This window comes from Bufo gargarizans, unplaced genomic scaffold (assembly GCF_014858855.1).
Source record: "Bufo gargarizans isolate SCDJY-AF-19 unplaced genomic scaffold, ASM1485885v1 original_scaffold_926_pilon, whole genome shotgun sequence".
Classification (NCBI taxonomy): Eukaryota; Metazoa; Chordata; class Amphibia; order Anura; family Bufonidae; genus Bufo; species Bufo gargarizans.
This window is the reverse complement of record NW_025334759.1, coordinates 90,528-105,746: the sequence shown is the minus strand read 5'-3', so window position 1 is coordinate 105,746 and position 15,219 is coordinate 90,528. Positions and strand designations below refer to the sequence as shown.

General features: G+C 42.3%; 1 protein-coding gene across 3 annotated transcripts in view; it reads left to right on the top strand.

Moving 5' to 3' along the window:
• Nucleotides 1-15,219, top strand: part of LOC122924239 (pulmonary surfactant-associated protein D-like) — a 42,875-nt gene that overhangs the window by 3,110 nt on the left and 24,546 nt on the right. For all 3 annotated transcript variants that reach the window (XM_044275169.1, XM_044275167.1, XM_044275168.1), the window contains exons 2-8: nucleotides 685-871; nucleotides 1,963-2,079; nucleotides 3,902-4,054; nucleotides 8,647-8,799; nucleotides 8,913-9,065; nucleotides 13,024-13,176; nucleotides 13,297-13,449. In XM_044275169.1, coding sequence (XP_044131104.1) covers nucleotides 685-871; nucleotides 1,963-2,079; nucleotides 3,902-4,054; nucleotides 8,647-8,799; nucleotides 8,913-9,065; nucleotides 13,024-13,176; nucleotides 13,297-13,449 — 1,069 coding nt within the window. The remainder of the gene's footprint in view (nucleotides 1-684; nucleotides 872-1,962; nucleotides 2,080-3,901; nucleotides 4,055-8,646; nucleotides 8,800-8,912; nucleotides 9,066-13,023; nucleotides 13,177-13,296; nucleotides 13,450-15,219) is intronic.

Sequence of the window (15,219 nt, the reverse complement as noted above, 5' to 3'; positions counted from 1 at the left end):
CATTAGTCACTAATTATGAGCGGCAGGGGCTATATTCAAATTTGCAATATTTCTCAAATATTTTGTAGAATATTCATCATATATTTGCAAATTTTGAAAATTCAAAATAATTTTATTGAATGCGAAAAATCGGCAATGTAAAAATCACGTAATGTGAATTTGTAACTCTAAATACAGGCGTGGGTCACTTTGGCTACCTTTTACGAGCTGGCATAAGTTTAACGAGACTGGAGAAAATGGTTGGCATGGCAGAACCTTAGAATAGCTTTATATGCAGATAGAGTCAAGTGCTCCAATATATTCGCGATTGCGCTAATCGTCAGTGATTAGAATATTTTTACGTGCAACTTCACATTTTAGCAGGTCTGACTAAAGATTACTGATTGGTGAAGTATTGTTGTGAACTTGACATTGCTTCCTTCTCATTGGCCCACAAGCAAGAAGCAGAGAGGAATCATGTGTTCAGATGGAAAAAATGCGGAATATTCGGTATAATAAATACTCACACTATATTCGAAATATTAGCGAATTCTCGAAGTGGCGATAATCGTGATAAAAATTTGCCATTCGAATATGCGTGCTCAACACTATTAGTCATGGGATAACCCTTTTAATGAAAATACATTTCCATGTACAGTACACACTTCTGAGATGTAACCAAAATATGCTCTTGATATACCATAGATGTGTGAACTTATCCAGAAGAATATGCGGTTCTGCAAAAAAGTTGTCATTATTATGCTGACATCCTTCCTCCTGGCATCATGTGAAGCTCCAGAAAAACCAGTTGTATGCTCAGTTATCCAAGGATTTCAAGGTCTTAATGGCAGAGATGGTAGAGATGGTCCTCCTGGTACCAAGGGTGAACCAGGTAAATTCAGACAAACAGATGTAATTCTTTTTATATTACAGTAAATTACTTATTTGTGACATATTATTAGTGTTGAGCAAAGACAAATGAATTGACCTGGATCTGCATTTCAGGAAAAATTTGATTCGCTGTAAAATCGGAAATTTGTGGAGCTTTGTGGTAACGAATTACTTAAAAAAAAAACATTTTAAAAAAACATACTCACCTCATCCAATGCGTATGCGCGATCACGTTCACGAACTGTCTCGGCCGATGTTCGTCCATCACTACTCATCCTTAATCAGGATTCATTGACACTATACTGGAGCTGTTCTATGCAATATTTTAGCAGTTAAAAAAGCGACCCAGCATTTTGCAAAGGGAACATGTCATTAGTTTATTCTGCCCTCAGGACGGCATAAAAATGGAAATGTATTCCCTTTAATGTCTGAATGCTCTGTCCCTGTTTTTACAACACATCTGTCTCTTATAGCATAGATCAGGGCTGGCCAACCTGCGGCTCTCCAGCTGTTGTAAAACTACAATTCCCACCATGCCCTGCTGTAGGATGATAGCTGTAGGCTGTCTGGGCATGCTGGGCGTTGTAGTCTTGCAACAGCTGGAGAGCCACAGGTTGGCCACCCCTGGCATAGATGTTCTGCTTCAAAATAACTGAACAGTAATACAATGCTATAAATCTAACCCTATGTTATTAAAAATAATAATTTGCTATACTGGTTAGTATACTGAAATACTCCTAAATTTGGTGTATTTCAGGCACAGATGGCGCCGCAAAGGTTAGTTGCACAGCTATTTGCGACTTTGCCCTGCTCGCATCAGAAATAAAATTGTGGGCATGGCATGGGGGGACAAAGATGGCATGGAAAATGGTCTAAATGTAAGACCGCTTGGAAGCTGTCTTACATTTAGAACTGGCGCTGGATGCGCAGAAGTTATGGAAAGGTCGCGCCAGCACAGGGCCTTTATTAAGACCAGTGTCTAAAACGGCGGTCTTAATAAAGGTGACCCAATGTTTCTATCACACTAATATTTTTACCTAAAATACTGCTTTATATATATCATTATTGTCATGTGTTTTTTTTTTATTCTAGGTTTGATTGGGCCAACAGGAAGCTCAGGTTTAAAAGGAAATCCAGGAATTCCAGGCAAAGCAGGCCCCCAAGGTCTGAAAGGCGATCGGGGTGATAAAGGGATAAATGGGACACCAGGTAACACAAGTCGCTATTATAGAATGTACAGTATATCATACAGTTTGGAAAAAATCCACAGTAAATGTAATTTCCTGACACTGGCTGGTATAAATATTGGGGATTGTCCCAAAATATCCAGTAGGTATAAGTATAAAAATAATTTTCCTTTCTAAATGGTGGCTAGTCTCATGGTTCACTGTATGCTAAAATAGTCAAAAGATGTTTATGGTAGGTTTATATATTATCTCTATGCGAAATAAACGTAACATACACAAAAGGGCTTGCAGGCCATTGCTGAAAGGCATTTTATGGGAGTAAAATATTAATGATCTATCGTCAGGATAATATCAGACCAGTGGAGAATCTGACTCCTGGCATTATCACTGATCAGCTGTTTGAATGCTGCAGCCTTTTCTTAAAGAGAATCAACTTTATGCTGCCCATACTAAAGGCAGAATAAAGTAGAGACAGGTGAGTTGATTTCAGCGGTCTGTTATTTAAAGGTTAAAAGTAAGTGGCTGCAGAGAACCAACATCACAGTTATTGCAGACTGGGCCTGGAAAAGAGACATGGCCACTTGAGAAGAGTCCTGGTTATTCATGAATTCCTGCTCTAGACAGTCTTCTACCTAGTTTTCTCTCTTTCTCTTTAGGAGAGAACTGCCAATCATCAGCAGGTGGGCGGGGAGACCAGGAGATTATGAATAACCATGACTCTTTTCAAGTAGATATGACTCTTTTCAAGGCCTGGGCTGCAATTATTATGATGCTGGTTCTCGGTAACCACTTACTTTTAGCTCATGAGTGACACACAGCTGAAATCAACATTTCTGTCACTATTTAATGCTGCCACCCTCAGTGAGGTCAGCATAAAGTTGATGACAGGTTCCCTTTAAGCTATTGATGTCATGTTCATTGGTTACATGATCCACAGTATGTGTAGCTTAGTCCTATTCAAGTCAATGGGCCTGGGCTGCAATACCAAGCCCAGCCACTATATATGTATGGTGCTGTACATGTGTAGAGATAAAATTGGGAGAGTAGAGCGCCACATGTGCATTAAACGCTTCCTTATTGAGTTAAAAAGCTTACGAGTCTGCTTACAAGATGTTTTTGTGAAGAGTCACAACAACTGTAGATCGCTTTGCTGGTTATTTGGTGTCCCGACCAGCGTGTGGGCTGCGGCCACGGTTCTCTGCGTGTGCTCAAGGCAGGTGGCAGACGAAGAAATAACCTTTAAAAAATGTTGTTGCAGACTCCTTTGGCGCTGCCTAGACCTTGATTGAATAAACTTCACAATTGAAGCGCCTAGTATTAAGAGATCATTTATTATTTTATGATATAGTCAACACATTTCTGGGGCAGGATTACCCCCTTCGTCAGGACTATTACTCTATTAATAGTCCTGACGAAGGGGGTAATCCTGCCCCAGAAACGCGTTGACTATATCGTATAATAATAAAAGATCTCTTAATACCAGACACTTCAATTGTGAAGTTTATTCAATTAAGGTCTAGGCAACGCCAAAGGGGTCCGCAACATTTTTTATTTAAAGGTTATATATGGTGCTGTACATGGTATACTGATATACTGTGAGGAGGCTGCTGGCATCACCATGCGATGCAACTTTTTAGACAGTTGTTCAGATTGGTGCTGGGAGTTATACCCCCACCAAACTGATATTCTTGGGGATAGGTCATCAATATTGTACTTATGGAAATCCTTTTCAGTGTTAAAAAGTTAAATATTAATTGCCTTGACATTTGTATCAAAATAGCTGTCAAACCTGTGTTGAATTCTATGAATTACAACAATGATATGTTAATTATTTCTGGTTCAAGGTCCACAGGGTCTTAAAGGAGAAAAGGGTTCCCTGGGTCCCACAGGTGCTGCTGGAGTTCCTGGCGCTAAAGGTGCTACTGGTGCAGCTGGAGCCCCTGGGACTCCGGGCATTAATGGAGCCACTGGTGCCAAAGGAGACAAAGGTGACCTAGGTAATTTACGACATGATATTTTGTACTTATGATATCATCAATTGTGCCATTTTGTCTGTGTTCAAACTGTAGTAGCTGAGTGGAGGGAAGGAGCAACATATGGTTTTTAGAGCGCAGATTTTGATTGAATAATTTTATGGGCCCATGTTGCATTTGAAGACCACCTGATGCACCCCTACAGGGGAAACCCCCAAAAAGTGACCCCATGTTGGAAACTACACCACCAAGGAATATTTCAAGGGGGGCTGTGAGCACTTTGTTTCATAGAAAAAATAAACACTTGGACATGAAAACGAAACATTACATATTTTCCAAGAAAATGTCACTTTAGCCCATTTTTTTTATTTTAACAAGGGGCAACACAAGAAAATTCACCCCGCTATTTGTTTCTTCTTAATATATCAGCACCCCATATGTGGTCATAAACTGCTGTATGGGCACATGGCAGGGTTCAGAAGGGAAGGAGAACCATATGGCTTTTGGTGGGCAGAATTTGCTGGGATGGTTTTCGGATGCCATATCACATTTGAAGAGAACCAGAGGTACCCCTAGAAAGGAAAACACTAAAAAGAAGCCTCATTTTATAAAGAACACCCCTCAAGGAATTCATTGAGGGGTGTGGTGAGTGTATCGACCCAACAAATGTTTCATAACATATATAAACACTTGGCTTTGAAAAGGAAAAATGTAATTGTTTACAATAAAATGTTACTTTAGTCCCAAAATTTCATTTTCACAAGGGGTAACAGAAGGAAATGCATCCCAAAACTTGGTAGGCATTTTTTTCTGAATATGTTAACACAACATTGTGATTGTAAACTGCTGTTTGGGGGCACAGCTGTGTTCAGAAGGGAAGGAGCAGCATCAGGATTTTCTAACATGGATGTTATGCAAGTGGATGTAGACCCATGCTCTACTAACCGGCTATACCCTGGAGGGGCGTGACTAAGGAACTACCTGGTCTTCACTAGAGCCTCTGATGGTAAGGTTAGGCATTGTGCCATTAGGGTAGTTAACAGGTGCCACTCCAGAGCAGTTCCCAGGTCAGTGGCAGCTGACCTGGGTGTCAGAGATATCGGTGCAATCACAAAGGGGAAGGACGTAGTCATGAAGTCCGAAGTCAGGGCAGGCAGTGATCAAACAAAGTCCGTAATCGAAGTCCAAGGTCAGGCAGACAAACATGAAAAATCTGTCAAATCAAGAAGCAGGGTCCAGTACACAGAAAAGCATAAACTTCCAAAACACCTTTACACAACACAAGAAACTAGACAAGCTAGTGACCAAGATTGCTCAGGTGCCTTCCTGGGGAAGTAAGCGCCTTTAAATACTTCCTGCAACACAGCCACACAGAGGACGTGTACGTGCTGCCTTACAAGGGCGGAGAGACATGCCCAACAACAGTACAAGACTCAAGCAGGAAGTAAACTTTGGCAGGGAGCACAGATACAACAGTTAAGCTACCTGCTGCCCACGGTTGTCAGCATGGCGCACGTTAGCAGAAGGGAATGAGGGAGCTCATGCCCGCGTGTAGGGCCAGCGGCACAGGCACGAAGCGCTGGGCTAACAATGGAATGTGCCTAAATTGATTTTAGGTGCCATAACTTTCTTATTTTTTTGTTGTTGACTGAGCTGTGTGTTTTGCATGAGAAGCTGTAGGTCTTTTTTGTACCATTTTGTGGTACATATGACTTTTTTGATCAATTTTTATACCATTTTTTGGGAGGTCAGGTAGGAAAAATTGCAATTCTGTCAGTGTTTTTAATTTTTATTTCTTATGAGGTATTCCATGTGGTAAATATTATATCATAACTTTATTCTGTAGGTCGATACGGTTATGGCGATACCTCATTTATATAGTTCTTTTCATGTTTTAATTTTTAAGCATAAAATAATTTTTTATTAAAATCAAATTAGATTTTACATCGCCACATACTCATTACGGATGTGGCGATACGAAACATTTGTAATGCATTTTTTTTCTTTTTAACTAATTATAAATATGTGGATACAGTAAAAGCTATATATTTTTTTATTATTGAAATGTTTTTGTTTTTACTTTTATCACGTTTTCTTTTTTTAACACTTTTTTGTACCCTGTGGGTCTATTAGCTGTACAATACACTGAAATAGTGTATTGCAGTATATTGTCACTTACACTAAGCCTGATCAGGCTCCTGCCTCTGGCAGGAGCTGTCTGACTGGTACATTGCAAGCCAGGAGGCTTTTGTAAAGCCTCCAGTTGCCATGGTAGTCATATGGATGCTGCCACAGCAGTGCAGCAGCCAGTTGGGAGAGGGAGAGAGCTCCCTCTGTTAAACCCTCAACCATCTGGATGCTGCCACGGCGGAACAGCGGCCCGATAGCAGAGTGAGGGACATCCTCTACAGACTGCTGCATGGAAGGGGTTCAATGGCCAACATCGGTGCCAGCACTGATGTCGGCCATTGCAGCAGAATGTTAGCTGTATGTTACAGATGACACTTGCTACTAAGGCTCTCAGCCATCCTGAAAATGATTGGGGGGGGGGGGGTGATATTGGGGGGATGCTTAACTATCATGAAAGTGAATTGGGGGATCAGTGACATTGGGGGGGTTGCGGGGCCCCATAGGGGCACAAAGAGGACTCGTATGACAGTGCAGCTTCTTTCTCCTCATCGGTCACTGACAGGATGAGGAGACTGCAGCTGTGCTTTTACATTTGAGCCTGCCGCCAAGCAGGCTCATGCTGGGATTGGTCAGTCATATTGATTGCAGAGCAGGGACCATGCTGATCGGTCCTCTGTCAGGTGCCCGGACCACTCAGCTGTCCGTGAAATCTGTTTACATGCCGGTGTCGGCATGCATAAAGGAGGTGACACTTGTAGTTCATGACATACTGTGTCCTTCATGATGCGGGAACTAGCATCAGATCATGACATACACAATACTTCATGGGTCATTAAAGGGGTTTTCACATCACATACAATGGGGGCCTATCGCTAGGATATGCCCCCATTGTCTTAAAGATGCGGGTCACTCCTCTGGGACCCACACCTACAACGAGAATGGAGCAGGGAAATGGATGGAGGGCGCACTGCGCATGCGCAGCCACCCTCCATTCATTGCAAAGGGGCCGCCGAAAATAGCCAAGCGCTGCCGTGATGCCGGGATCACGCTCTTCTAGCGCATGCGCAGTACGCTGCCTGTTACAGCGCGACCCTCACTCACCCGCCTGCCTTTTGCTTACTGCGGATACGCCGGCCAGTTCAATCGCGCGCCCGGCCGTCACGCTGTAACATGCAGCGTACCGCGCATGTGCTAGAAGAGCACGATCCCGGCATCACGTCCATCTAATTGTAGAGGAGGGGTAAGGGGCGGGCTTAGCTTTACTTGAAGCAAAGAGGCCGCTGCCCCCTTGACTTCAAGCCTGACTCGGAGACAGCGCCAACCGTCATTAAAACAGCATTTTTAACAAGTATAAAGAAACACAAAGAGGAAAGAAAAACATGATTAGCAACACACTGGGGGATCCTGTAAGGTACTGTGGTCGGTTTAATATTCGTTTTCCAGGTGACAGGTTCCCTTTAAGATAAAACAGCCTGCTGTATTTATTCAGAATAATCACAGGATAAACATGTATAAAACATGTAGTAAAATAGTAGAAATCCTGTTGAATCCATTGATTCCTACTATTTTGCTATCTACACCAACTTGTGGTGGTCCAAACAAAGTCTACAGGAGGGATTGTCAACATGAACAGTGTCTACATTGCTGGTGAGTATATTGCTCCTTTTTGAGTAAGGGCTCATGCACATGGTTGTTGCCTGGGTCCGCAATGCAGAAGGTCTGGTGCTAAATGTTCTATTTTTTGCTCTATTATTTTTAAGTTTAATGGGTCTGGATCTGTCTGCGGAATCCACACGGATGTTGCCCGTGCATTGGGGACCGCAAATTGAAGTCCCCAATGCACGGAATGGCCGACGAACGGCCGTGTGCATGAGCCCTTAAGCAGATGTTTTCACATTGACTGCTCTGCTGACCCTTACTACTAAAGTTGAGGCCATTTTCAATTTACAGTATACTAACAGTGTTGTGCTTAGATTTTTAGGTTTACCTGTTGCACTATGGGTCTATGGTTATTTGTAGTTCTCATTTGTTTTACATTGCAGCCAGGGTAGTTTGCACCTAAACCCCCTTTTTAAACATAATTGTACTGTTTGCGAACTGCTGTTTTTAATGCATTTTTAATAATGCCATTAAATATATACAACTCTAACCTAAAAAGAACTTGTCAAGTCCAGCTGAAATGTTCAAGGAGTAAACTTTTTTCCAGCGGCTTTAAAAAACGCAAGTTTTTAAAGCCGCTGGAATAAAGTTTGCTCCTTAAACATTTGAGCTGAACTTCACAAGTTCTTTTTCGAGGTTTGATATAGTACAAACCAGGCGCTATGTCCGCGCTTGTGGCAAGAAGACGCAGGTGAGAGCTGTACTTTTCTGTTTTGTAACTTTAACCTAGGAAAAATAAGTAAGTTCTCATACAGCTGCAATGCTTTCAAAAAGAAGGAATAAAAAAATGATAAACAATTATTATAAATGTATATTGTTTTTCTAAGGTGCTCAAGGAATTAAAGGAGAAAAGGGACTACCTGGTGCTACTGGGACACCAGGCATTGCAGGTGCAAAGGGCTCTGTTGGTGCAACGGGATCTCCAGGCAGTCAAGGTTTAAATGGAAGCCCAGGTGCAAAAGGAAACAATGGAAGTCCAGGTATATAAAAAAAACCATACCTTATCTGAGGATTTCATTGATATAATAAACTCTTTATCAATATATCTTGTCCTAAGTAGTAAATTTAACTCATTTGCAATTTATATTCAAAGGTATTCAAGGAGTAAAAGGAGACAGAGGCCTTCCAGGCCCTTCAGGTGCTGCTGGTGCTCCTGGTATAGCAGGCACTAAAGGAGCAACAGGAGCAGCAGGTACTCCAGGAGCCAAAGGTGCAACTGGTGCTAAAGGAGACAAAGGAGATTTAGGTACGTTTGTTAGTAGTGTGATAACATTTGTAGAGGTAACTTAAGAACAATGAGAAGCAATGCCAAAGCTCATTGTTCTCTTTTTCACCATGTGGCTCCTGTATTACACCTGTTGATTTTTTGACAGATCATTGATAATGAGCGTTTATAGTAATGCTCGTTAGCGCTCATCTGGCAGTGTAGTACTGATGCTCCTTCATTGGGCAATCCAAATCTTTTTACAGGTAAAAAAATCATTGTATGCTGGCGGCAGATTGTGGAGTCTAATCACAATCTGCTGCCGGAAAACAATGATTCATTATAGGGAAGAGTGATGGTATAATCTCTCCTCCCCATACTGAGGAGGAGATCGCTGCATGTAATAGCAGCAGTCTCCTCCACTAAGCAGACTATTGCTGGGCAGGAACGCTTCCTTCCCGACAATTGCCTGTTAAATTGGGCTGTCTAATACAGCCTTTAGGCTGTTGCAAAAGTTAAACTCCAGGATATCAAAGTATGCTGGAAGTTGTAATTTCACAACAGCCATAGGTCAAAGACCACTGCCTTATGTCTGATTCATACATCAGTGTTTGGTCAATGATTTCCATAAGTGATTTTGAGCCAAAACCAGGAGCAGCTCTAAACACAGAACTGGTGCAGATATTTCCTTTATACCTTATGTCTGTGGAGGCTCCAATCCAGGTTTTGGCTCACAATCACTGATGGAAATCACTGACTAAGGCCTCATGCACACAACAGTTTTTTTCACGGCCCGCAAAAACAGGGTCCGTGGGTCCGTGATCCGTGACCGTTTTTTCGTCCGTGGGTCTTCCTTGATTTTTGGAGGATCCACTGACATGAAAAAAAAGTCGTTTTGGCGTCCGCCTGGCCGTGCGGAGCCAAACGGATCCGTCCTGAATTACAATGCAAGTCAATGGGGACGGATCCGTTTGATGTTGACACAATATGGTGCCATTTCAAACGGATCCGTCCCCATTGACTTTCAATGTAAAGTCTGGAGTTCTTTTATACCATCGGATTGGAGTTTTCTCCAATCCGATGGTATATTTTAACTTGAAGCGTCCCCATCACCATGGGAACGCCTCTATGTTAGAATATACTGTCGGATATGAGCTACTTCGTGAACCTCAGATCCGACAGTATATTCTAACACAGAGGCGTTCCCATGGTGATGGGGACGCTTCAGGTTAGAATACACTACAAACTTTGTACAAGACTGCCCCCTGCTGCCTGGCAGCACCCGATCTCTTACTGGGGGATATGATAGCACAATTAACCCCTTTAGGTGCGGCACCTAAAGGGGTTAATTGTACTATCATATTCCCCTGTGTGCCAACCACCATCGGCCCCCCTCCCTCCCTCTATTGTATTAAATCGTTGGTGGCACAGTGTGCCAACCACCATCGCCCCCCCCTCTATTGTATTAAATCGTTGGTGGCACAGTGTGCCAACCACCATCGGCCCCCCTCCCTCCCTCTATTGTATTAAATCGTTGGTGGCACAGTGTGCCAACCACCATCGCCCCCCCCCTCCCTCTATAGCAGTAACATTGGTGGCAGTGTGCGGTCTCAACAGTAGAAGATTCATACTTACCTGCTTGCTGCTGCGATGTCTGTGTCCGGCCGGGAGCTCCTCCTACTGGTAAGTGAAAGGTCTGTGCGGCGCATTGCTAAAGAACTGTCACTTACCAGTAGGAGGAGCTCCCGGCCGTTCACAGACATCGCAGCAGCAAGCAGGTAAGTATGAATCTTCTACTGTTGAGACCGCACACTGCCACCAATGTTACTGCTGTAGAGGAAGGGGGGGGGGCGATGGTGGTTGGCACACTGTGCCACCAACGATTTAATACAATAGAGGGAGGGAGGGGGGCTGATGGTGGTTGGCACACTGTGCCACCAACGATTTAATACAATAGAGGGAGGGAGGGGGGCCGATGGTGGAGGAACACTGTGCCACCAACGATATTCAAACTGGGGAGGGGGGGGTCTGCCCCCTGGTGCCTGGCAGCCCTGATCTCTTACAGGGGAATATGATAGTACAATTAACCCCTTTAGGTGCCGCACCTGAAGGGGTTAATTGTGCTATCATATCCCCCTGTAAGAGATCGGGTGCTGCCAGGCAGCAGGGGGCAGTCTTGTACAAAGTTTGCAGTGTATTCTAACTAGAAGCGTCCCCATCACCATGGGAACGCTTCTGTGTTAGAATATACTGTCGGAAATGAGTTTTCACGAAGTGAAAACTTAGATCAGAAAAAGCTTTTATGCAGACGGATCTTCGGATCCGTCTGTATGAAAGCAACCTACGGCCACGGATCACGGACACGGATGCCAATCTTGTGTGCATCCGTGTTCTTTCACGGACCCATTGACTTGAATGGGTCCGTGAACCGTTGTCCGTCAAAAAAATAGGACAGGTCATATTTTTTTGACGGACAGGATACACGGATCACGGCCTCGGCTGCAAAACGGTGCATTTTCCGATTTTTCCACGGACCCATTGAAAGTCAATGGGTCCGCGAAAAAAAACGGAAAACGGCACAACGGCCACGGATGCACACAACGGTCGTGTGCATGAGGCCTAAAACACAGACGTGTGAATGAGGCTTTGAAAAAACTTTTTTTATCTCTTCTCTTTTTGACAATGTTGTACCTCTATTTAACATATTTTAAAGATATATTTCTATACTTAAATTAAAATGCATTAATGAAAAAAAAAATATTCAAAACTATTTGATGTTCATTTACTGTGAGTTTTTTCATTTTAGATGCTACTCTTTCAACAAAAATTGTAAACTTAGAAAACAAAGTATGAACTCAGCATCTGAGGGGTACAATGATGGGGACCGGTGCAATCGCCGATCCTTGTCATTGCATCCGCTACTTACAAAGAAATGCCCTTCATGATGAAGTAATTAGTCACAAAGATATTATTTTGTAAAATTTGGTGAAGCAGTCGAATGGAAATTTTGAATAATTTGCTCATCTCTAGTACTCATCAATGGTCCTTCCTGTAGACTTGTATGGATCACCACAAGTAGGTAGCCCTCGGCAGCCCCTCACACTTTCAAATCACAGTTTACCAGCTGGAACTGTGTATCTTAGATCATGATTCCAACACTCACAGGAATATGGAGACACAAAGAGACAGAGCCTTGTGCAGGATCATTAAGATAAAACAGCCTGCTGTATTTATTCAGAATATTCACAAGATAAACATCTTCTATAAAACATGTAGTAAAATAATAGAAATCCTGTTGAATCCATGGATTCCTACTATTTTGCTCTCTACACCAACTTGTGGTGATCCAAACAAAGTCTACAGGAGGGATAGTCAACAAGGACAGTGTCTACATTTCTGGTGAGTAGATTGCTCCTTTTTGAGTAAGGGCTCATGCACACGGCCGTTGCCTGGGTCCGCAATCCAGAAGGTCCGGTGCTAAATGTTCTATTTTTTGCGCTATTATTTTTAAGTTGAATGGGTCTGGATCTGTCTGCAGAATTGAAGTCCCCAATGCACGGAAGGGCCGACCAACGGCCGTGTGCATTAGCCCTTAAGCAAATTTTTTCACATTGACCCTTACTACTAAAGTAGAGACCGTTTTCAATTTAAACTAACAGTGTTGTGCTTAGATTTTTAGGTTTACCTGTTGCATTCCGGGTCAATACTTGGTCTATGGTTATTTGTAGTTCTCATTTGTTTTACATTGCAGCCATGGTAGTTTGCACCTAAACCCCCTTTTTAAACATAATTATACTGTATGTGCTTTCTTTTACACTATGAAAAACGAACCCCTAAAATTTCAGAATTGCTGTTTTTAATGCATTTTCAATAATGCCATTAATAAATACAACTTTAACCTAAGAAAAATAAGTAAGTTCTCATACAGCTACAATGCTTTTAAAAAGAAGGGATGAAAAAATGAAAACCAATTATTATAAATGTATATTGTTTTTCTAAGGTGCTCAAGGAATTAAAGGAGAGAAGGGACTACCTGGTGCTACTGGGACACCAGGCATTGCAGGTGCAAAGGGCTCTGTTGGTGCAACAGGATCTCCAGGCAGTCAAGGTTTAAATGGAAGCCCAGGTGCAAAAGGAAACAATGGAAGTCCAGGTATATATAAATAAATAAAAAACATACCTTATCTGAGGATTTCATTGATATAATAAACTCATAATCAATATATCTTGTCCTTAGTAGTAAATTTAACTCATTTGCAATTTATATTCAAAGGTATTCAAGGAGTAAAAGGAGACAGAGGCCTTCCAGGCCCTTCAGGTGCTGCTGGTGCTCCTGGTATAGCAGGCACTAAAGGAGCAACAGGAGCAGCAGGTACTCCAGGAGCCAAAGGTGCAACTGGTGCTAAAGGAGACAAAGGAGATTTAGGTACGTTTGTTAGTAGTATGATAACATTTGTAGAGGTAACTTAAGAACAATGAGAAGCAATGCCAAAGCTCATTATTCTCTTTTTCAGCATGTGGCTCTTGTATTACACCTGTTGATTTTTTGACAGATGATCGATAATGAGCGCTTATAGTAATGCTCGTTAGCGCTCATCTGGCAGTGTAGTACTGATGCTCATTCATCGGGCAATCCAAATCTTTTGACAGGTTAAAAAATCATTGTTTGCAGGTGGCAAATTGTGGTGTCTAATCACGATCTGCTACTGGCAAACAATGATTCAGTATAGGGAAGAGTGATGGTATAATAATTAGTGATGATCGGCATAGGCAATATTCCAATTCGCAATAATTCACACATTTTTGGCCTAATATTCGCCATAAATTTGCAAATTCGAGAACTCGTGAGCTCCAGTCATTGTTTACTTGATTGCGAAAATTGTCAATGTAATATTTTCACGATAAATTTGCAATAAATTTGCGATTAGAATATTCAACAATTGGCGATATTCATGATTAAAATTTGCGATTAGAATATTCGAGCTCAACACTAATAATAATCTCTCCTGCATGTAATAGCAGCAGTCTCCTCCACTAACGAGCAGACGATTGCTGGGCAGAAACTCTTCCTTCCTGACAATCGCCTGTTAAGGGTACTTTCACACTAGCGTTTTTCTTTTCCGGAGCTGAGTTCCGTCCTAAGGGCTCAAATCCGGAAAAGAACTGATCAGTTTTATCCTAATGCATTCTGAATGGAGAGTCCGTCCTTCAGGATGCATCAGGATGTCTTCTGTTCAGTCTTTTTGACTGATCAGGCTTTTCAGAAAAACGTAGCATGCAGTATTTTTACCTCCGGCCAAAAAGCCTGAACACTTTGACTGAACGCCTGATCATGCTTTTTTCCCATTGACTTGCATTAACGCCGGATCCGGCCCCGTGTGTTCAGTCAAAACGGATCCGGCTTTTGCATGTTAAACCCGAAAAATGTGAAAAAAAAGTTAAAGTCCATAAATGGCGGATCCGTTTTTTTCCAATGCATTTTTCCATTGTGATCGAAAGCCTGATCAGGATTCAAATGTAATCCGTTTTCACACGTTTTTCCGGATCCGGCGGGCAGTTCCAGTGTCGGAATTGAACGCCGGATTAAAACAACGCTAGTGTGAAAGTAGCCTAAATCCGACTGTTTAATACAGCCTTTAGACTGTTGCAAAAGTTAAACTCCAGGCTATTAAAGTATGCTGGGAGTTGTAATTTAACAACAGCCATAGGTCAAAGACCACTGCCTTATGTCTTATTCCTACATCATTGTTTTGTCAGTGACTTCCATCAGTGATTTTGAGCCAAAACCAGTAGCAGCTTTTAACACAGAGCAGGTGCAGATCATTCCCTTATACCTGATGTCTGTGGAGACTCCAATCCTAGTTTTGGCTCACAATCACTGATGGAAATCACTGACTAATACACTGATGTGTTAATGAGGCTTTGAACAAACCTTTTATCTCTTCTCTTTATGACAATGTTGTACCTCTATTTAACATATTTTAAAGATAAATGTCTATACTAGGGATGAGCGAACTCGAACTGTATAGTTCGGGTTCGTACCGAATTTTGGGGTGTCCGTGACACGGACCCGAACCCGGACATTTTCGTAAAAGTCCGGGTTCGGGTTCGGTGTTCGTCGCTTTCTTGGCGCTTTTGTGACGCTTTCTTGGCGCTTTTTGAAAGGCTGCAAAGCAGCCAATCAACAAGCGTCATA